The sequence below is a fragment of the Rousettus aegyptiacus genome, unplaced genomic scaffold, assembly GCF_014176215.1.
Source record: "Rousettus aegyptiacus isolate mRouAeg1 unplaced genomic scaffold, mRouAeg1.p scaffold_m13_p_11, whole genome shotgun sequence".
Lineage (NCBI taxonomy): Eukaryota > Metazoa > Chordata > Mammalia > Chiroptera > Pteropodidae > Rousettus > Rousettus aegyptiacus.
Genome location: NW_023416286.1, coordinates 23,413,855 through 23,438,616, shown reverse-complemented (window position 1 = coordinate 23,438,616; position 24,762 = coordinate 23,413,855). Strand labels below are relative to the sequence as shown.

Genomic DNA, 24,762 nt, shown 5'->3' with positions numbered 1-24,762 from the left:
AGTAGCAAGGATCACTCCAAGGGGTTTTTTTGACCTGAATAAATGGAAGAATGGAGTTGCCATTACTGAGATAAGAACACTTTACAAATAGAAGAATTGAGGGTAGAAAATAGGTAGAAAATCAGAAGTTTGTTTTCAGGTATGTTGAATTTGAAATACCTATTAGAAATGTAATTAAGAACTATTAGAGTGTAAAGTGGGAAGTTAGAAATTTAGACAAGAGTCTTTGTTGCCAGACTAGGGAGACTGGCCTTCACCCTGTGAAATGTGTGGAGTCGCAGAGTAGATGTAAGCGGTAGAGTGAAAGTACTAAATTTGTTTTAGATGGATCACTGCAGCTTCAGGTGGATGATGAATTTTTACAGGGTTCTGAGAGGGAAATGTAGGCAAGACTGAAAACAGGGACACTGTATAGGAGAAGATTACACTGTCTCAGACAAAATAGGTGATCAAAACCCTGAATTAAGTCAATAATAGGAAGGAAGGGAGGGAGGGAGGCAGGAAAGAAGAATGGAAGAAAACAGATAGGAAGGAAAGAAGAGAGGGAGAAAGGGAAAAGAAGGAGTTGGAACTAAAACAAAATTAGGACATGAAAACATCAGCAGAATTGAGATATTGGCAGAGGGATGAGGAAGTGGAAGATTCAAGCATGGCTGCCAAGTTTTTGTCTTGAATAGCGAGGTGAATGTCAGTGGCCTTAATTGGTATAAGAAACGATGAATCATGGTTTAGTGAAGAAGAGAGTGATGAGTTCAGTTTTTGACATGTTGAATTTGAGGTGCAGTGGAATGATCTAGAAGCTATGTTTGACAGGAAAATATATGTTTGAAATTCATAGGAGGGGTCAGAGCCAGAAATGTATTTGGAAATTTTTAACATGGAGGTCATAGGTAAGCCCTCAGAGTGGATGAGATACCTATGATAGAAGTCAGCATTTTCTCTCAAACCTACAACTAAGTCTGGGATGGGAGTAAGAGAAATGACGGAAAAGACGTAAACATGACAGGAGAGAGGAAAAAAAGAAGAAAAGAAAAATAAGTAGACAGTAGAAGAAAAAAAGACTACATCTAACTCGTTCTAGCCCAAGCATACCATTAATTCTGCGCAAATATCTGTGGTTTTGTTTTTAATATTCTTTCCCAGGTCATATAGCACATTTATCAGCCTTCTTGACAAGTTTCATTTTGAACAGATTATTTCAGTAAACAATTTATAGTGATGCCTACACTTTTTTTTTTTTTTAAGGTTAACCTACTAAAATTACGCTATTATTACTGGAACAAAGTGTATTTCTATTCAACATATGTGTACTGAATTAAATGGCAAGAAAATAAAAATGAGTAAGACACAGTACTTTAGTCTAAAAATATTTAACCAGGATTAAAGACCCAGAAACAAATAGCCAAAATGATCTTTTCAAAATGTGTATTTGATCATATCACTTTACTTAAAAGCTTCTGCGGCTTAGACTGCTAGTTAACTCCTAACATACACTCTTTACTTCTAATCTGGGTCAGAAGACCACACAGAATGAAGACTATACTCCCAGTCTTCTGTGCAAATATAAACGGTCATATTACTAAGTTCTAAATGTAACCAGGAATGGCATTAGCAACTCCAAAGAGTGTCCTTAAAGGGAAGAACAAGAACATTTACTTCTACTTTTTCCTACTTTTTTCAGCTTTTTGGCCAAAATACAGACATGGAACCAGAGCAGATATCTTAAGCCAAAAGGTGACCTTGGGAATAGAGGCTACACATGTCAGAGGAACAAAATAGAAGCAGCCTGGGTAACTGGCAGCTGTGGACTAGCTACAGACTTTGAATGGAGACATTAGCTAACTCATTACTTCGTTGTTGTTGTTTGGTGGCTAACAGCCAACTAATACACCATTAGTATGATAATTATAATAGGAACACATCTACCTTTAGCTCCATCTATCATCTATCTATCTATCTATCTATCTATCTATCTATCTATCTATCTATCTATTTATCTATCATGTGTCTATCTATCATCTATCCATCTATCTATCCATCCATCCTAATGTCTAATTCTCAAGTAGAAATGGAACACATAACAGATGTAACATTGGAAATATAATTCTCATCTGGTATACAAATAATATTTACCAAATGAAAATTCAAATGTTTATTAACAGACACATTAATATTAAAATATCACTATACTCAATAAGTTTGCAGAATTAATAAGACGACATAAAATTCATTCTTCGGATATCGATATTATTGATTTCCATCTTTAGGATAACTTTGCTAATATTTTAACTTACTTCTTTTGAAGGATTCATTGGTAATGTTAAGATAGTTTTCCAATACGACCAGACAAACATTGCAAAAAGTAGATGATAAGCGATCAGGCACACAACTAAAGTGAGAGAAACATAATTATCACTGTAATATGCAAATACATATTAAGTCATGGTATTTACAAAAGATCTGATTGTTCTAAAATAACAAAATTACCAGTTATAATAAATTCGTTCCATTTTGAATTTTTATTATTATAAATAAGTTCATTTATGTTATACTGGAACAAGCACAACTCAATGAATAAGATTTTATACTTAAAGCCAAGAGTTAAAAAAAATCTCTAGTAATACATAATTAGATCTATACCCATGATTAGAAGGCTCTCACCCACAGACAGGCCTATCTATTGGCAAAATGGCTCACAGGGACCTTTTGTAAACTCTAAAAGTAGGAAGTTATGCCTGCAACCCTAAATAATAAATGTAGCATTAAAGAAATGCCGAAACATTCAGAATTTACGAACTTTGCTTCAGAAAAAAATAGTGAAAGCAGTTCCTCCATGAGAAGCTGTTTGCTTACCTGTTCAGCTAAAGTCAAATGTAGTGGCCCTCACTGTTTTAATGACAACATATTTAAAAAGAGACCATCTGGACAAAGGGAGATTTCTTTCAATAGAAGTTAAATATCTTATTTATTACATGGGACAATTATCAAGAAAAGCGTTCTGATGCTTTTTTCAGGTAATGTATATAAACACACTTTGTGTGGTGTTTTATTCTTGAAGTATTATGCGAATATAAAATATTAATTTTGTATATAGTGATGATTAATTACAGAATACAGATTAATATATAACGATTCTGTAAGGTACAGTTGAGTGAAATATGCTAATTAAAAATACAACCTATTTGGTATTTTAAAACTTTAATAGCAAGTTTAACTTTTTAAAAGAATGATGGCACATATTTATAGAATCATTAAAAAATTATAATATCCAATAAGGCACTTCAATCAGTGTGAGATAACTGGAAATGATTATATGTTCCATGAATTATATAAGTGACATAAGTATGGGGTAATACTCTGAGTTGAAACAGGAAATTGTTAATATTCCCGTATCTTGAAGCCAGAAGAACCTTTGGCACAATTACTGCCTTTTTTGGGTAGAGTTCTTTGCCAAGTGTCTGACATAATTCAGTCTGGGGACTAAGAGAATGAGATGCCTTTAACCCCATCCTGTTTCCACATTCTCAAAGAATAATTTATTAATCCCAAGCAAACCTAAGTGAATTCTAGTTATTTCAAATCATTTTAAGATTTTTATCTGAAACAATAATATATTTTACCTTGTTCTCCAATATTCTCCATGGACACTATAAAATAAATAGGAAAAAAAAGAGATAGGAAATGTTATATGATGCTTATGAGGCTTGACAGAGACATAGGCACTAGAGTACATTAATAATTTGACTTCCTTCAAATCGACATTCTCTAAATACTTGCTCAACTTTGGTTAGAGGAGAGGCGAGTACTGTGGGAGAGAGTGTGGAGAAGGAGACTAGTGACTACATCCAGCCATGCCTCTACTGGAATTTTAACCCTGGGTCTCACACAGAACAAAACCTGTCCAGCACCCCGCTGTGGTTCTTACTCCTGTACTATTGATTGGTTTTTCGGTTTTCCTTCCAACTACAGAGTGGGATAAAAGCAGTGTTCTCCAAGTCATTCCATTTCCAGAGACATTAGTTACTGTTTATAAGCTGGTAACCGCCTAGTTTAGCTCTCTAAAAAGAAAAAAAAAAAATGTTGGGTCCACGGCTCACATTCTTCAAATTTCTCTTAGTGCAAATTCTTATGCCCAATGACTTAATTGTTCTCCACTGTATAATGATAGGTCCAATGATGAGCCCAAGAATGCGCCTGAGAAACTACCATCCCTTAAGGGCCATTATAAATATCTCAAGGTGACAGACAGATTAGGACAGAGACCACAGATCTACAACAAACTGGGACAAGAAACTGAATTTAGCCGCCGAGGCAGTTTTCTTAGCTTCTATATTGTCTCCTTGTTTTGTTTCCCATTTGGTCTTTTCCTCCACTTATACTCAAGTCTTTTGGAAGTTTTGGCCTAGCTCAGTTGCATCAAAAGAAGATTTGACTTTGGTTACTTATGTATTTCTATTTCTATTAGGCTTTTTAAAGGGGTACAGTATTCCAGGCCTTCATCCTGTAATATATAATTTTATTGCCTTAATAAGTACTGGACTCAGAGAGTAATGCTGTGAGAGATTTTTAAGGTTAACTGAACCAACCAATCTCCTTCCCAAGAGAGTTATTTAGTGAAAGTCAGTTTAGGCATTTCTAGAGCCAGTAAGAGCCCATAGTTTTGGAGAGTAGCCCATTCCAGTACTGGATTGCTCGAAGAATGATTATAACATTATTGTGTGCGAAATCAGCCCTTTTGTGGCTTCTACCTATGGTATTTAGGCTCCCAATTTATAGTGATAAACAGAAAACCTAAATGACAGACCTCACATACTTAAAAGTTGAGTGTTCCTTAAAAATGTTCTCTTTTAGCTCAAATAATATATGATCTCTCACCAACCTTGATGCAACTCCTTTAAATGTTTCCTAGGTTCTCAATTTCCTTTAACATTTCCGATCACCAGAATGGGGCTGGCAGACACAGATGATCATTGACTCACCAATGGCCTGTTTGCTTATAATTCAGAGGCTGGAGAGTCAGAGGTCACTTTCTCACTTTCTCGCAGAAGCCCTGCTGTGGTTAATCTGAGGACACAGGAAGGGCCCTAGGCACATGTGTCTTTATATCTGACCCTGCCACTCCCTTTATGCATTTCTCTCTAGGCACTGACTTTCCAGTGCTCCAAAATTGACTACAGCTCTTCTGTGGATCAAAATTTCCAATACTTCAGTGGAGCTAATCTAAGGAAATGGAAAAGAAATTTGACTCCATCTGTGCATTTATGTATGAATGACCCTTACTGACCATTCCAGAGGTGCTGGTGTTTAAAAAAATATGTGTGTGTGTGTGTGTGTGTGTGTATACACACACACATATATATACATATATTTGCTAACCCATGACTCTAGCTGTCAGAAATAAAAAAAAAAAGTAAAACAAAATGAAATTAAAAAAAAAATACAGTTAATATGAATTGACAATCTTTTCAACCTGTACCACTACTATATTGGCTAGATATGCATTTAAAGACACCATTTTTAAAGCTATTACTTTTCTTCACAGCTTGTTTTTCATTAAACATACTTCAAAATTCACAGATCTTCTATTTTTTTTCAATTAAACGAGTTATATGCATCTACACGAATGCGTGCTTACGGTAAATAATTCCAATAACATATATAGAGTAAAATGTGAAACTTCAAAAAGGGTGTATCAATTACACTCCCATTTATTTTACTTTTATATACTATAAAAGTAAAATAAATCTTCAACTTTTGTCGATATCTTAGGCCAACATAAAAATCACTGTTTTAGTATAGACTTCCCTGATTACTGGAGAAGTTTAGCATTATTTTTAAAATAAAATGATTGGTTTTTCCCATCTCCTCTGAGCGAACCACCACTTTCCCATTAGCCTACGTCTCTTTTACTTACTGAGAGCTCTTATATATTCTGGACAGCAATCCCATGTCTATTCTATATGCTGCAAGTAAAGTTGTGTGTAACCACTTTCAAATGATTTAATAAATACTAACAAAATCTTATGCCTTATCATTGATTAAATAACTATCAAAATTTTCAAATTGACCTATTTCACTGACAGATATATGGTCTACTCTAGGTTTGCTTTATGATACCGAGGGCATTCATGTTCTCTCACCATGCATACCGAAGTAGCTCAATGATTCATCTTATTTTCAGTTTAGTGGAACAGCTGTCAATTTCAACGTTTCCCTTCTCATTATAAAAACACATAGAATACGATATTATTTTTGAGTGAAAATACTTTTGTTTTTAAATGATTGTTTAAGAAAAGTTTACAATTTACTCTTGGGAATAAGAGCATCATATTATCACACTAAGATATTTATTACTTGTACATGTGGTGATCATCAAAATACGTAAAATAGTAACACCATGGGTCACTACTTAATTTTCACTTCAAAAATTTATCTTGGATTGGCCTAATTTCTTTCCAGTCCAAGGCCTACAATGATAATATTTTGCTTTAAAGATCCCTAACTTTCCAATACACCTCCAGAACTTAAAACTCTTCCCTGTTTAGTTTCAGGACAGCTAGAAAACAAAGGACTCTGACTTGTCAAAAGAGATTAAGTAATGATAGCACTTTCTTGGCTCTGCAGTGTTCAGGAAGAGAGGAAGTGGGAATGGTAAAATTATTACCTGAGTTACCAAAGATGTTCCCGTTAGCAAAGAGCAAATGAAGGCCTTTAAGGATTACATCTTGGAATCTGGAGCTGTCATAGATACTGTAAGGCTGGTAGTTCAGATTGCCAGTTTTGTTTTCTGGCTACCCTTTCTGCCTACCCCCTCTTTGCTCATTAATCATTCTTCTAAGAAACAGAGTGGGACATTAGAGAAAAGACTAAATTGGTTTAGAATGGTTAAGAGTGATACTTTTTGTTGTAGTGTTGATGTTTAAGAAATCCTGTGTCAAAATAAAACAGGTAACACTGAAATTGAAGGGGGAGACTGTGAGCCAAAGTAATAACCTTAACATACAAAAAGGTGGCAAACTGCTATTTGCTCCAATTTGGCTTTAATGAAATATCCCTAAAAAATGTATGCTCTCCCATTAACTATTTTGCATGAATTATCAAGCAATCATTTAATCCAGGGGTCGGTAAACTACAGACCTTGGTCCAAATACAGCCAACTACCCGTTTCTGTAAATAAATTTTATTGGCACAGACACACCCATTTGTTTACATGGCTACTTTTATGCTACAATGGCAGAGTTGGGTAGACCCAGGGGGCACTTGGTGTTGCAGTCCCAGGTCCCAAGGCAGTCTAGAAGCAGCATTCCGTCTTCCTTAGATCTCAGTCTTTTTTCTTCATGCCCTTCAACTGATTGTATGACGCCTACTCACATTATGGAAGGTAATCTTTTTGACTCAAAGCCTATTGATTTAAATGTTAATCATATATTAAAAAAAAAAAAAAACCTTTGCACTAACATCTAGACTGGTGTTTAATGAAACAACTGGCCACCATAGCCTAGCCAAGTTGACAGAAAATGTTAATCATCAGACCCTGAATCTGCAATTTTATTCTGAAAATCTTCTACTAAGAGGATATGTATTGATCTTTTGTATCAGTTCTCAAGTTTATTATTTATGACAGGTTGGAATTGTATCTTGCAAATTAGCTACAGTACATCTTTGAGGATCTGCTGGAGAGGAAACTAATAAAATCCTTTGTCATACTCTAAAAACCTGACTACAAATAATCCTATCCAAATTAACTTTATTTATACACTCATATAATTGCTAAAGACATTATCAATCCCTATTCTCTAAAAATATTAGAGCTGATTTAGTCTAGACTGATTTAAATTCAATCTTGATTAAAAGCAGGGGGAAAGAATCATCTCAAAGATTATTCCAGTTCTACATTTTTACCAACTAATCTTTTAAAATTTAGCTTTGGTGGTTATACATTAAGAGTTTATTGTCAAAAATATATTTACTGTTAAGTAGGAGCTCAGTAAACAGTTTGTAACTTAAAACTAGTTCAACTTTTAGTCATGAATACATTCAAAATCAAATACACTAAAAAACATACTAAAAAAAGATACTAAAATATGCCTTCACACTAGATGAAAATGTACTTTCCCCCCTTAAATTAGCAAGGAACAGTTACATAATTGTTGCTAGAACAATTTGATACTTTCATTGCAAATGTATATTGCTGTGATCTTTTTACTTAAACTGAATTTTCTTTTTCTTGCCTTCAAATTCAAACTCTCTCTTTTGGAGAAATAATGTACCTATACTGCATATGCACAGCAACTCCTCTACATAAAAACACTACGCTATTTTCAAATTCAGTCTGACACAGATACCTCTTAGCCCTATAGAGTCTGTAATGAAGAACACCAGAAATAAAGATGTGATTCTAATAAATGAATCTTAAGTTACAGCCAAGCTCTATTTTTTCCTGCTTATCTTTAACTCATTACTGAAACACATTTACTAACAACTATACTTACACTGAGGATAAAATGGTAAATAAGATGCTGTTCCTGTGCTCAAAAAGCTCAAAATTTATGAGATCATTTTAATTAGAAGTTAAAATTAACTGAAAAAACAAGGACATAATTATTAAAATTTTTTCAATTAATCGCAGAAGCAGCTCCAAAAATTAAGACAAAAATGATAGTAGTAGTACAAATATGCCTGAATACCTCCTGTGTTAATAAAATCTCTCCTTGACCTCATGTTCTAGCTGGCCCTTTCACAGGAAATCTCTTTCTAACAAGCATCCAAATGCACGGTCTCTCCTCCCTCTAACGTCCTCCTACTTCCTGAACCAACTCCAGTGAGCCTTTCATTCCAAACATTCCACTGCTATCTTTCCTGTCAAAGTCACCAACACCCTTGCTACCGCTTGCTAATTGCCAGTACTCAACTTAACTCTAACAGAATTAATTACACTCTTTTTGAAATATTTTGTCAAACCGACAGCGAATTCCTTGACTAAAATGGCCCGTGGAAACCCTTTGAAGCATAATCCTTTGTCCTTCTGGCTACTTCCCAAGTAGCTCTAGTTCATTTTTAATGTATTAGGATCAAAGCTTGGGCAGTAGAAAGATACACTAGAGATCATTACCATGAATACTGTTATCTTTGCTGCCAAACCATTTTGATGACGGACCTAAGAAAAATATATTATTAACATCAGTATTTCCAGTTGAATTCTAACTGTATCCTTTTCTTCCTAATATTTTTAAAATTTATTTATTACTGCGTTTTCCTTTGTAATTGTACGTACCATTATAATTTTGACATGTCATTATAATTTTGTAACATGTCGTTGTAATTTTGTAATAGACACTGTAATTTTGACAACTGCAGTCTCTGCCTTCTTCGCTAACCTCCTCTCACACACTCCTCTTGTGCACAATGCTTTAGCCACTCTGGACTTTCTTGCTGACATTGTCCCTTCTCCAGATCTTCTGCATTTGCATTTAATTGAGTGGTAGGACACCTAGACTTTAGTCCAATCCTCCCAATATGTGTGACCTTGATCATGATATTCCACTGATCTGCGCTTAGATTTTATTGTTTAAACAAAAATTTGCTCTTTGTCTTGAAGATTCCTCTGGCTCAAAAATAATCTTTAGTCCTATTCTGATGTATTCTGAAAAAAATTACTGACTTTTAAAAACCTAAGGCAAAAATCATCCTACAAATACATTTATGAGTGGGTTTATAGGAACTGTTTTGTCAAGGGCAGAAAGTAGCTTCAGAATAGAAACAAAGAGGAAGGATAAGGCTTCATGGGGACAGAACTCAGAGCCCAAACACATGGTTTCAAATCTGGGCTATCTCCATTACCACAAAGCCACACTTCACATTCCTAATAGTCCTAACCACAAACACTGTGCCAGCCAATCTACGCTCCTCAGTGGGTCCCCACAGAGTTCCCTAAAAACTCATTTTACAATAAGAAAATCATGATCACTTTTAAAATGTAAACTGGTGATGTCATCTCATAAAAACCCATCCACAGCATTGTACTGAATTTACGGTAAAGCGCAATCTCCTTACTTAAACCTCAGTGGTTAACATGATCAGGCTCCTACCTACCTCTCCAAGATCACTTCTCATCACTCGTCTTCTTGCTCACTAAGCTGCAAACAGGCCAACCTTCTGCTTCTGGAACACACTAAACCTTAGTGCCTTTACTGTCTGAAAAGCTCCTCATCAGGCCCCACTCCTGGCACACTCTCGATCATCCTTCAGGTTGCAATTTACATGTCAGTCTCTCAGTCTTCTGTCTGGTCCCCTCCTGTAGTCATCACTATATGCTACTTCTTTCTTAGCACTTAGCATGATCTGTAATTATTTTTATTTGATTCTTTTCCATGTTTCTCACTGAGATTTGAATCCTAGTTCTGCACCCCACGTCTGATGTTTTATCTTAGCCAAGTTACTTAGCTTCTTTCTAAGCCTCATCTCAATATCTACCTTATTGGGCTGTTTTGAAAACTAGGTAATTTAAGTTAAAGCACCTAGAATTGAACCTGGCACATATTAGGGGGAAAAAAACGACAGCTGAGTACGGAGCATTAATACATCATCAAACAGTGAAAGGTTAAGAGTGGGAGCTCCCCAAAGTTTACTGTTAACAGTTTTATAAACAAACTGGAGAAAGACGCACACTGTGCATTTTTAGATTGCAGTAGTGCTACCATTTCCCAGAGTGAAATGTCAAGTTGATGGGAATAAATTGCTGGAAGACCTTGTGAGTGTGAATAAGAAGAAAAATGCTGTTGAATTACAATGTGGGAAATTTAACATAATGAGAAAACAAGAGACCAGTGAATATTTAAACTACATTTCCATACTCCTCCCAGAGCTCCTTCCCTCTCTACTCTCCCCTGACCAGTACCCCACTGTGCCCTGGCCAGGTTCCGATAGAGTCTGACTTGCATCCGAATTTCAATATGTAAAGTAGAGGAGCTGTGCAATTTTGGGGAGAAGTAGGGCTTCCTAGGTGGTTTGATGCATTGCCCCTGCCTCTACTTGAGAATTCATATCTAACAAACTATACTGATCTAAATTATATGCTAGAAACTAACGAACAATCAAGGAACATGGTCAAGGAGTGAATGGCACAATGTAACATCACAGACACAAATGAACCACAGTAAATCAGACAACATATGCCAAATAAAGGAAGTCTCTTATTTAAGAATAGGTTATGATTCCAAAGGTTATGCAAATCATTTGTTATCTGGGTGGTTAAGCCTCCATACTGACCATCAAAAGCCTTTCTAATGCCTTAAATACCTGAAACAATATCACAAAATTATAAGTTAACAGTATTATAAAAATTTGCTACTTTGTGTTAAAATACTCAAAGTGAGTTCATAATACCCAAGCTCATTTCCCTTTCACCACCGCAGACAAGGGGCTGCCCTCAGTCTCTTCCCCTAACAGCCGGGCTACAGAGCAGGCATTCATCCCACCCCAAGTCTTCAGCGACGACCCCAGTCTGCTTGGAAAAGTACAACAGACTAGGTGCCTGAAACATCAGATGGGTATTCCCTCACAGCTCTGGAGGCTAGAAGGTCAAGATCAAGGTGTCAGAAGGGTTGGTTTCTTCTGAGGCCTCTCTCCTCGGCTTACCGATGGCCATTTTCTCCTTGTATCTTCACACGGTCTTTCCTCTGTGCCTGTGTCCCAATGCCCTCTTCTAATAAGGACACCAGTCATACTGGAGTAGGGCCTGCCCGAAAGACCTCGTTTTAACTTCATTACCTTCTTCAAGGCCCTCTTCCAAATACCGTCACATTCGGAAGTCCTGCCTGTTAGGATTTCAACCTAGGAATTTGGGGATACACAAATCAGCCCACAACGCTCTCTGATAAAAGACTGCAGCTTGAGCACGGTGAAGGCTGGATGAAGGTGAGGAGGCACCAGTGGGCTGGTGAGAGGTAGCAGCAGTCAGGGAATAAAGTAAAGACTGGGAGCATTTATTGAATGCTTACCATATGCCAGGGATTGTGCTAAATTTTTTAGAGGTTTATTTCATTAAAACTTCATAACAATCTGTGAGGTAGGTATTATTACCATAATCTTAAAAGTTAGGAAGATGGTCTCACAGAGATAAAATAATTTTTCTAATGTCATTCAAGTCATAACATATGGAGCTAGGATCTAAATATAAGTCTGACTCCAGAACTTTCAAGGTTTCTGCATGTCCTCCCACGGTCTGTTCCTCCTTTCGTTACTCTCACATCCTAGCCTGTCTGTGTTTAATGCCCATGCCACTACCTGTTACTTTTAAGGATGCTCTGGAGAGCACAGTTTAAGATGTCCTCCTCCGCCAACCAATTTAAACATAACCTGGTAACAGATCATTTTACAAACTCTGGACACAAATAATTCAAGTATTTGGTTCAGGAAAGTGAACTAGGACTTGGGGCTGGGCTTTCCTGAGCTCTCAACTCAAGAACTGGAGAAGGAATAGAGTTCCACCACTCTGTAAGTGTGATATAAGGAGAAAAATTAGGAGATGGGCAGGGGTTTCTTGACCTCCCTCCTCAGCAGCAGAGGCAATGAAAGTATATTCTTGAGGTTGGCACTGCCCAGACACACTCCTAAGGTACATCCCGCATACGCAGAAATGGGAGATGAAGAGAGACAGAACATACATCTGTCCTGGAACAGTGATTTGTAATTTTTACCGTTATTAAAATCTTCCAAGTTAGAAGTGTTTCTTTCTCTCAATATTTCCTTAGCAACTTGACCAAATCATTGCCCTAAATATTTAAGAAGCTCTACTCTACAGAAACAGATGGTGTAAAATCTCTTATCTAAGTGAAGGCTGGGAACACACTCAGTGAATGTTTGTACTTAATCAATAGGGATGTGTAGGTCTTTCAATTTATCAGTTTTGAAAAAGGAATGAAGACTTCGTCTCATGAAAATGACCCCCAAAAAACTCACTGGAACTTTCCCCTTGGGGAACGGAAATACAATTCCTGAATTGACTAGCGGTTAAATAAGGAAATCTGATCTCAGGGCTGGTCCCTTGCTTAGTGTCCTCATTTCAAAGCTTACTCAATGGAATCCTATAATCCTTCTGTCTCAAATTAAAATAGAAAAGATTCCCAGTGTCAGTAAGTGGTGTAGATTTCAGTGTAGGTGCGTAGACTTCTCCTGTTAGATAGGTTTGTGTGGGTCCGCCCTCTCTCACACATGGCTACAACTCAAGTTCCTACAATGCCTGGATCTTCTCAATTCCCTTCTTCCTTTCCAATTCCAGAAGCTCTTCTTCAGTGTGGGCCTGAATGGCAAGACTGATTTCTCTGAACCATGCAAGTCTGCGGTGGAGGCTCCCACATAATGGTTGTCTACTATCGAGGGTGGAGTAGGGTGTCAAATAGGGATTTTAGATCCCGAAAACATTCCTCTCATTCATCAGAACCAAAATCTTAGAACTGCAAGGGCCTTAATGATTATCTTGCCCAATGAGATTACTCATCTTTCTTATTAATGCAAGTGTATATTTATTTATTGTTAGCAAGCAAAACTCCCACTTGTATTTTGGTTGAGCATTTAAAAAATATATAAGAGTGGATAGAAACAATTTTGTAGTATTTTTGTTTTTTAATCGTCATTAGATCAATCTCTTATTATCTGGTATACTCAGAATTATCACAGAGGACAATATTGAGAATACTTTTTTTTTCACTATTTAACATTAGCTATCTGATTTATTAAGTAGAAAAGTTAATGCTTCTTGTTTGTTTCTCCAAGGAAACAGACAACCTTCTAAAACCACCTTCCAGGGTAGTTTTTAAAATTATTTTTATTATTAAAAATTAAAAAAACTACCTCCCAGGGTTAGCAGTTACATGTTGAGTACTATATGACCAGAGTACATATACACAGCATATACAACACATTAAAAATTTAATATTTCTAGGTTCATGTAAATTATTTGACATTTATATAGTACTCCAGAGAAATAACTGTAGAAAGCTGTAATTCTAACCTTTGTGTTTATGATGCTCATCAGAATAGAAGTTACAGTGGTACATTTGAAGGGATGCATTAAAAGACTTAAAACATTATCACCAGCAACAATGATTGCAGTATAGCACTGTGTCACAACATTTATTAACACATACAAGGGTACCGAGCTATTCACTAGCTCACCCTTTAGTATTGGGTCCCTGGGAAGTACTATTTCCCTTTTGTACCTTCGCTGTCATATAGTCATGGAGTAAACTCACATACACAATTATTCTTTGATCTCAGCTTGAATTACAGTGTGTCTTTTCATCTCCTTGTCCTGTTCTGTCTTTACCTACAGCTCTAGCAGACTACCTGACAGTAATTGTATGTATATTCAGTTGCAGCAAAAACAAATTTGATATCATCATAAACCAGCAGCCCAGAGAAAATTTTCACTACCACTGCTGTAAGACACAGGACATTAAAATAGTGCAACATTATCAAACACCACCTAATTATGTACTAGATGTAGTCACAAATGTAAGTGGGAAATGTAAAAAAAAATTGTGTACAGAATAGGAGCCATTGATATGTATTTGCACTGAATCTCTTCCTCTGCTCAATGTGTGAGCTGCATCTCACGTTTCCTGTCTGAATTTCTCCCCCAATTAAATGTATTGATATTTGTCCTTTGTTCCTAAAACTATTTTCACTTACCCTAGATCTGCAGGCAGCACAAATTCCTTGTGATCCATTCATGAATTGTGTTCGGTCCTTGTTGCGTGGGTAACGATTCAGTGCATGATTACTACCGTGGGTGGCTGACATGACCACAGAAAAATGTTTCCCCGTCTCCCACCAGCTCGTGTTTACCCAGTGTGTGAACCACGTACACTTGCTAACTAACATGTTGCTCTTTAAAAGGATAAAATTTCTACCAGTTAGCATTAGTGATCTAATTACTCAAAAACTGTCATTGAATTTTAGACTATATACAGTAGGCCAGTGGCTCTCAACTTTCCTGCCTTGGGCATACTTGATGGCCAGCATTCTCATGAAGGACACGCTTTTGAGTAATGAAGGCTGCCGCATAGGCAAAATGTAGTTATTCCCAATTCCCTGACTACCAACTTCCTGCCTATACCATGAAAGGGCAAGGTAGTTAAAAACTGCTTCAGTGACATTGCTGTAGACCTCACAGATACCTCTAGAGACCTTCAAATTTGTATATTACAATGGCATATACAAACTTCTCTGGAATCACACTTCAACCCCAAATCACCTGATCCAAGAAGAGTACAGCAGATCTCCAAAAATTAAACTGAGTTCTCATATAATCCAATGATTCCACTTCTGGGTATTTACTAAAAGAACTGAAATCAGGGACTTAAAATGATATTTGCACACCAATGTCCACAGCAGCACTATTCGCAATAGCCAAAAGGTGGAAACAATCCAAATGCCCATCGACCAATGAATGGATAAACAAAATGTGGTACATACATATCATGGACTATTACTGAGCCCTAAAGGGGAATGAGATTGTGACACATGCTACAACATCAACGAACTTTAAAGACATGATGTTTGAAGTGAGAGAAAAAGACACAAAAGGACAAATATGTGATTCCACTTTTACAAGCTACTTAGAATAGTCAAATTCATAGAGGCAAAAATAAAGTGGGGGTTGCCTGGGGACGGAAGAAGGGGAGAAGGGGGGTATTATTACTTACTTCATGGATACAGAGTTTCAGTTGGGGAAAATGAAAAAGTTCTGGACATGGATGGTGATGATGGTTTCACAACAATGTGAATGCACTTAATGTCACGGAACTGTACACTTAAAATGCAGTTAAAATGTTAAAATGGTTAGTGGGTAAATCATAGATGTTGATGTTATGTACATTTAATCACAATAATAAAAAAATCACCTGCTCCGGAGTCTATTATCAAACAACGAATTAAGATAATATTCAATGTTAGCTAAAGTTGTCTTTCCCACCTCTGGTAATTTCCACAATGAAGGGTTTTGTTTTTTAACCTTTTCAGGAAAGTAACCTCAGAAAGGGTAAGTAGAGAAAAACAAAGCTTTGCCGAGATGTAGATGTCTGGCTAGGCATGTCCACTGAAGTGGTTCATTCATGAGTCTCCCTAGATTCTCAGTGCCTGAGATTCGAATTCTGCCTAGGCAAAATTACAAATTCAACTTCTCCTTGACCTTTTTCAGTCAATAGGGATTAGGTGAAACTTAATGTAAAACCTGAGGACTTAGAGGGTCTTGGATATCCTAGGATATTCACATGTGTATCTGTCTCAAATCAAGTGTGTTATATAGAAGTTAAATTATGTTCAGCATACTGTATTTAAGAAGGCCAGGGCAAGGAAAGGGGCAGTTGAAGCATTTTAGAATGTCTTTCTTTTTAAAATCTAAAATGGGTAAACATTTCGACACTTTAAAGAGAGATTTTCATTATCTAAAAACTATCAGAATGAAGTACAGCATTTCTGGGAATTACTGGCTAAGTTTGAGTACTTCCTGCAAATGTATTTCACTTATCTCCAATCAATTATGTCACCTAAATCTTTATATAGATGATTGTATTTCAATGTCCACAAAGTAAAAAAATGCATTTGACTGCTATATTTGTATATCAGTTTGCACAAGCTGCCCTAACAATGTACCACAGACTGTGTGGCTTAAACAATAGAAATGTATTTCCTCACAGTTGTGAAGGCCAGAAATCTAAGATCAAGATGTCAGCAGGTTTGATTTTGTTTAAGCCCTCTCTCCTTGGCTTGTAGATGACCATTTTCTTTCTGTGTCTTCAGACTGTTTTCTATGTGCATATTTTATCCAAATTTCCTAATAACCTAATAACCTAATATTCATTCTAATAACCTAATTTTAACTTAATTACTCTTTTAAAAGCTCTATCTCTAAATATAGTCACACTGTATTTAGTGTGCTGGGGATTAGGGCTTCAACATATGAAAGAGGGGGCACAGTTCAGCCACAAATAATGTGAAATCACAAAAGTATTATGAACTTGTCTATGAATATGAGTGATCAAATAATAAAAAGTAAAATAAGACAATTCTCTCATAAAAGATTCATGTTCTTTGATGCTTGAAACATCTACTGCACTCACAAAAGGCTCAGTTAAACAAGTTCAGCCTGCGTTCATTCATTTAAGACGGCTATGTATTGAATGCTACCATGTGCTGTCCTCTGTATCAGATACCAGGATGACGATCGTAACCAGGCTGGTTACTCCTCTCATGAAATTTCCTACAGATTATCTTCAGATACTCAGAAAATTAAGCTTGCCTAATAGAGCAAAGTCTTCTTAATTTACATCGAATAAATTCAGATATCCCAGCAATTCATACAGTGGTATCACGGGGTTTTTTTGGTAAACCTTTTAAATTAAATTTGGGGTCTTCAAAGTATAGTAAGCGATAAATGCAAAACAAGAGTTCAGTACCCATATTGTTAAATTCTCAGTCCTTATTATACTTGACATATGAGTACATTTGTCAAAGTTGATTCCTACCCCCTTCTTGGTGTCCTTTCCTCCCCAGGCTCCAGGACACCACACTCTCTTAGTTTTCCTCCTCTCTACTCTTCTCAGACTTTGTTGCATCCCGATTCACTCCTGAACTCTCTATGCTGATGATTTTATGTCCTCATCTCTGCTCAGTTTACATTCACTCCCTTGGTGGACCAAATACATTCAGTGTTAACTCTTTACATCTATTTACAGGCCTAAAACTCCAAAATCTATTCCTCCAGTTCAGACTCTCACCCAATTGCCAAACTCATAAATGCAACTGTTTAGTTAGCATCTCTATTTCAATGTCAACATACCCATTACTGATCTGAGGCAACCCCCTCCCCCACCTCCAGCTTTGTTCTACCTACAAACTTCTGCATCTCAGCTGATCTCTAGTCCTCTACTTGTTCAGGTCAAAACACTAGCATCATTTGGACTCTTTTCGTTTATAACTCACATATGTCTGTTAGGAAATTCTGCTGTCTCTATTTTAAAACTACATCTAGAATCTAAAAACCTCTCACCATGGCCACTATCTCCCTCCCCCACGGTTTGACACACCATTGTTTCTCACCTAGATTGATGAAACCACAGAGAGGACACCGCCGCCAGAACGCGCTTTCATTCGTGTGTCGCGGCATGCCACTGTGCTCCTCGACGGCCCGGGCCCGCAGTGGATCCTCATTTCACTCCAAGTAAAGCCATAACCGTCACAATGGCCTATGAGGCCATAATCTGTATCTTTTCTGAAATTTCTGACCCTCTCACCTGCTCCCCTTCCGCTTGCTCACTCCACTCCGGCCAATGAGCTCCTTGTTTCTCCTCTAATGTGCCTGCCTCAGGGCTTTTATACTGACTGTGCGCTCTGCCTGAGATGCATTTCTTCTCAATATTAGCATGGTTAAATCCTTCAGCATCTTCAGGTCATTGCTGAAATTTCATGATAACTGCACCCCCAACCCCACTGCCAAATCTAAAATTTAAACCTTCTACTGGCATTCTCAAACCTTTTTGCCTTGCTTTTGCTTTTTCTCATGAAACGTTATGACTCTCTGACAAATCATATAATCTACTTAGGTTTCTTATTTGTTCTCCCTGCCCCTAACTAGAATGGAAACTCCAAGAATAGTTAATAAATATTTTAATTAAATGAATAAATTAAAAGGGTAGTCAATAAATTATAGATGGTTGAAATGCATTCAATTCTTGAATTCTGTCATTATCTGTAAAAGGTAAGTTTATGGGGGCCTATAATGAATTGCTACTCTCTAGCCCTCTGACATACTGCTCTCTCAGTCAGTTCTGTATATCTTAGTGTTTAGTATGTCCTAGTACTGGAATAAGCTACATTTCATTCAAAGCATGCTATACTTAAAACCTTAAGTCAAACCCATCTCTGCCCTTCATCCTTTCACGTTAACTGACCTCCCTGGAGATGCCCTGGATAATCACTGGTCAGAGTTAAGTAGCTAAACCCCTTACTGCCTTTCTTCCTAAACCATGTCACATGTTGTTGCCCACCCAGAAATAAGCTTGAGCACAAACTAGCCCCTGAAATTTCAGTTTTGCTTTCAGTTTGAGGCTCATAATTGAAATCTTTTACTTGCCCATAAATGGTATCAGGTGCCTCTGCTACGGCTCAGCATCAGCTGTTTTGGAGCAGGCTGCTTTTCCCACTGAAGTACTCCCACTGTGAATTTTACATGCATTAAAGAGACTGGTATTTCCAGTCGCATGTCTACAAACTGGGTGAAAAGCCACACTTCAAATTCATTCCAAAAGTTTAAAAGATGTGAAAACTGTGTGGAATGCTATTGCCTTTCTGGCCTCAAAACCATGTACGACTGTTAGAAGACAAGCAGCACAGGGCACTGTAGCATCGACTCTCTAAAGAGGCACAATTTGCAGTTTCTTCCACTGTGGGAAATTGGATCCCTTATTTTTCATTCCTTAGTGACTTGAGTGACCTTCAGATTCATTTATCTCTTTAAGATGACCTGTGGGTCCCAAGAAGGATCAGGAACACAATCCCATCTGAGTTTTAAGACCCCCTCATCATAAGCATATCTTTCAAATATGGTGAAAACCCATTTTTTACATAATACAATAAACACAGAAACAGAAATTGTGTGTGTGTGTGTGTGTGTGTAGATTAGTATGACAAAGCATTCTGGTGTACCAAATTTCACTGAATTATAATCAAGTAAATCTACAGAGTTGCTTTTTATAAGGATTATATCTATTATAACATGATCATGAAAAACAAACTACCTTGAAACTACCGTACTCTTTGGATATCTGGTGTTAAAAAACATAGAGAAAAAATGTTCTGATCATTGCCTGATGTATACTGTGCTGATGTACTCCTCTGGACCATCCACATCTCATGGGGGAAATGCTAGTGAATAAATACAATGAGGTAAAATTTACAAACAGCTGGAAATGCTCAATTTACACTCCACATGAGGACATATTTCAGTATATTATGGACAAATACTGGCAAAGAAATAAAACACAGTCATATATAAAAGCACTTTTCCTTCATTTGCATTTTTAAACGTAATCAACAACATATCTAAAATGATCTCCCATTAAGTATACATTTTAGAGTAGACAGAAGTGCTAAGATGATAAATGCAGGTATATTTCTGTTCAATGGATTTCAAGCACTAACATTTATGATTGGATTTAAAAGGCATAGTTAGATGAAAAGTCAAAGCAGAAAAAATATTACACAAATGTTTCAAAATGTAATATAATTTTGAAAGGACACATTCAGGCAATCATAGCTTGTTACTCTATTTCTTCCACATGCCTCTTAAGAAATCGGGTCATTTACCTCCTCCCTGCTGCCCTCGCCCCACCTCTAGCCCTGCAAACTTCCACCCCTTTCCACTTTCAGCATTTGACTGAGATAACAAATAAGACAGTATAATAAAGTTCCCCTTAAAAGAATTCGAAAAAAATTTCAACAATTTTCTAATGGACTATTAAGGAAATTAATTCAATTATGTTATACTTTTATCATTAAGCCGCTGGTATATCTAAATGCTAACATAAAATCATAGGACTCCACATAATATTAAAACTGACTTTCCAAATTATCATTGGAAAACGGGTTTCCCAACAAAGAGCATTAAGGGTCTATGCCACGTTCTAATCTATCATGTTGCAAGGTAGTATTTCTACAGTCATTACAAACAGTGCTGGAGTCTCAAGGGACCCATAAACTCACCACTTCCTAGAGAAGAGAAGGCTAAGAGATGTGATATTAACCATCAAAATACATAAAATCGGCAGCAGAAATTATAAAGCGTAAATTATGGTTTCATGATCATGACTCATATTTCTGAGAAGAAAAACTACAAGTTTTCTAACACGCTAAAAAATAAAAACACATCCATACTAATTTCTGGAATATAGTGGTCTTTATTTATTTATTTATTTTTTGTCTTCCTGGCACTTCTATCATGAAAGCCAAAAAAGACTGAACACCTGCTCCTGCTGAACCCTGCTGCCCGGGATGTGGGCACAACCTCATCTCAGCCGGCTAATGCACCTGGAACCATCTTTACAAAGTCATTAGGGAGCCAGTGGTGGCTTCAGAGTTCTGTGACAGCCAGTCACCGGGGCAGCAGCTCCTTCAAACAGCTATTCCTTTGGTATTAATGTCAGCCTTGCTTCATCCACCTTCTCTTGGCTTCTGCCCATTTTCTAAGCTAGCTTCTCCAGTCTTCCTGTAGATTCAATGAGTTGTATCAAGAAGTTCTCTGCATAGCCCTCGGATTCACCCACCAAGTCACAGGTCCTGAGCACCGAGCAGAGCAAACGTTGTCCCAGCATCAGATAAGAAATGACGGAGGTGAAACAGCCACCTACTTAGCATCAGGGGCAAAAATTGCTAGTCATGACCTTACTCTAACATATTTATATGTAGTAAAATTTATAATACTATTAGAAATTGATTACTACTGAAGTGCTTGCTATCAATTCTTTTTACCTGCTTTATTATTTTTTGACATTGTCCCAGCATCCAATTCACAGGAGTGGGATGTTTTGTTCTCCCTTTCTTCTTTCTGCCACTCTGATATAGGAGTGGCATTCTGAAAGGTAACAGCACCTCTCCCCCCATCCCCCAAACCCACCCACCCTCACCACCCTGTGCCCGAGCCAGACAGAAGGCTTCAGGGTTTTTTGTTTTGTGTCCCCCCACCCACTCCCCACCCCCAGAGATATATATATATTTTTTCTTAGCTATTAGGAAAAGATCTCTAGCCAGTTCTCCTCTAAATGATCTCTGTGGGTGAAAGAGCTTGGCACATAACAAGGGTGCAATGAATGAATGCTACTCAAACCCTCCTGAGGCTAACCTGTCCCTAACCTTGTAAAAATACACCTTCTCTGGAGACAATTAATTATCTTGATTTAAGAAATCATCCCTTCAGGTTAATTACTGGGAATACCTGAGCAAGTATTTCATTTAATGGCATGCATAACATCTCAGTAAGCATTTGAAAGCCAACTTTTTTTTTTTTTAACAACAAACTTTAGCTTACATTGAGTTCTGACCGCTAGATCCTATTCTCTCATCTATTTATATTATACAATTGCATGTTTTTGTATTAATAATGGATTGAAAAATGGTTAATGAAAATCAAAAAGATTAATTCACTCAACATTTATCGAGCATCTCTACTTGCATAATTATTTTATATGCTATCTCTAATAGGATTTAATAGCAAACAGTAGTGCTGCATTATCCCATATATATATAAAAAAAGAATTTTCTGACACACTAAATGGGACCAAGAAGGCATTAAGCAGTCTTCTTTTCTTTTACTTTCCCATGGATCATTTATTTATACTAAAGTGAAATGGCAGCACAGATCAAGAATTTAGAGCATGTCATATTTTATACATTTGAATTGTAGATTTGAAGATATGTTCACATAATTTTAAATCTTCAAAATATTTTATGTCAAGAAAAGTACAGAAGTATTATATTGGCATCATTATTGTTAATAAAAAAATTTCTAGGTTGTTTTAGGAATCATTTGTATGCATCAGTTTTCTATGGATGTGCTCTCCATCTTACTTGAAATTAATTTAATACAGATAGTAATTTATATTCCTAAGATCATCAGCCTATTTTTTTTTCTTTAAAAAGCTTTAATGTTCTGCATAATTTTTAAAATGATAGTTTACCAACACCAAGAGCATATTGCTTTCTCTGGCTCAAATTCATCTCATGACGGAAGGCAAGTTAGAGCCACATTCTGTCTCCCTCCTTGAGCTTGCAATGACCTTCAATTAAATTAATGGTAGATTATAGCCTAACAGTATTCTAGTATGAAGTTTTATATATTTTATCCTTCAGGATGTTTGTTTAAAAGAAGGAAAACATGATTTTATATCTCTCAAATTGATCCCCATGCATGTAGACTAGTTTTTTTAATTCTTGAAAATCATTAATCATCACTGTGGACTATAGGATGCTACTATCATTTCTGAGAGATAATTATTAATAAAGACTACAAAACTGTGAGTAAAACCCCAATATTCTAGTGGGCCAACTTCTAATATACTCCAGAGTCAAGTCTGGCCTGCCAACTATTTTTCTAAGTAAAGTTTTATTGGAACACAACCACACACATTTGTTAAAGTAGTGACTAAAACTGCTTTTCTGCCACAACAGCAGAGTTGAGTAGTCTTGTGCCACTTAATAAAGGGGATACATCTTGAGAAATGCAATGTTAGGTGACTTTGTCATTGGGCAAACATCATAGAGTGTACCTACACAAACCTGAATGATATGGCCTACTACATACACATCTAGGCTATATAGTAGAGCGTTTTTCTCCTAGCCTACAAGCCTGTACAGCATGTTACTGTACAAAACAACACGAGATTAAGCCGAGCACAAGAGAAAATAATGCATGGTTAAACAAGAGTCTGTGGAGGTTTCTTGTATTATTCTTGAAACTTTTTGGTAAATTTGAAATTATAACAAAATAAAAAGGTATAAAAATACTTAAAACAAGTTTAAATGTTAGCATTTAAAAGGGAAAACTTCAGTCACCTTCTTCAAAAGCGAAGTTAATGCAATAACTGCCATAATGGATTTGTAAAACATATAAACCTGGTAGTGCATCCACTGAACCAAGCACACCTGAGGCCACAGATTACCTTTACTCCCCCTAATTGTGCAGCCTACAAACTTTTCCCTTTGAATTTAACTTATTTTATGAAAAACAAGCTAATTAATAATTAAAGATATCAAAAGACAGATAAAATACAAAAGAAGCTGGGGTCAGAGAGCAGTAGGAGAGATAGGGAGAGAAGGAAGGGAGGAAATAACGTGAATAAAAGAGCCTAGTTAATCAACAAACTAAACAAACACGTATTAGCTGTTGTATTTTAGCTTTTAGAATAGGAAGGAAGCTTACTCCTAACACTTGACACTCATACAATATGTGTACATCCCATATAGTTTGTATATACATATCCTCCAAGAAGAGATATGAGTATATTTTTATAAAATATAAAATGCTAAGCAAACAATATGCTAACTGAAAAAGTGCCTAGAGAGTCACACACATCCACATTGTTAAATATAGAAACTAACAGTAATGAGAATCATTATCTCCAGTTTCCAAGGATACCAGGATAAGCACTACTCCTAAATTGCAGTTCATTCAGCAAAGGGCACAGAATAATTTATATTCAGGGTCATCCCCAGCTGACAGCAGCTGTAGGAGGACCAGGGTAAATCACCCTGATTGTTCTGCTGTGTGTTACTTAGTCCAGTTCCCAGTCCCTGACCCCCTACCTTCCACCCCCACCACACATACACACTCTCTGGTCCCAACCCTGGCTGAAGTTTTATAGGTGAAATATGGAAAATCTGATTATAAATAGCAACTTCCAAGAGAAAAAGAATCTACAAAGGGCAGGGCAGTCTGAGATATAATGAATGCTGGAGGGCGGGGGTGAGTGGGTACGGAATGTTGGCATTCCCATTTGCTTTGTTTGTGAAAAGGAGAGGATGCTGGTTTTGCATGTCTGTCACATTAGTCGCCATCTTCCCCAATGCATAGAAAAAAAATTGTACAGTTAATTTCAATTTCCCACCCAACCAAGGCTATCCAAGCTTTCAGAGCTTACTACTACCAAATTGCCAGTCTTGAGAATCAAATTCATTTCGTCTTGTTCTGTCTCTAGGATCTAGACCTTC

The 24,762-nt window shown here is 36.8% G+C and overlaps 1 protein-coding gene across 1 annotated transcript in view; it reads right to left on the bottom strand.

Moving 5' to 3' along the window:
• The window catches only part of ZDHHC2 (zinc finger DHHC-type palmitoyltransferase 2), a 53,469-nt gene that overhangs the window by 26,154 nt on the left and 2,553 nt on the right, over positions 1 to 24,762 (bottom strand). Inside the window, exons 2-3 of the mRNA XM_036228610.1 lie at positions 3,621 to 3,647; positions 2,295 to 2,389 (exon numbers count right to left, since the gene is read on the bottom strand). Of these exons, the coding sequence (XP_036084503.1) occupies positions 2,295 to 2,389; positions 3,621 to 3,647 (122 nt within the window). The remainder of the gene's footprint in view (positions 1 to 2,294; positions 2,390 to 3,620; positions 3,648 to 24,762) is intronic.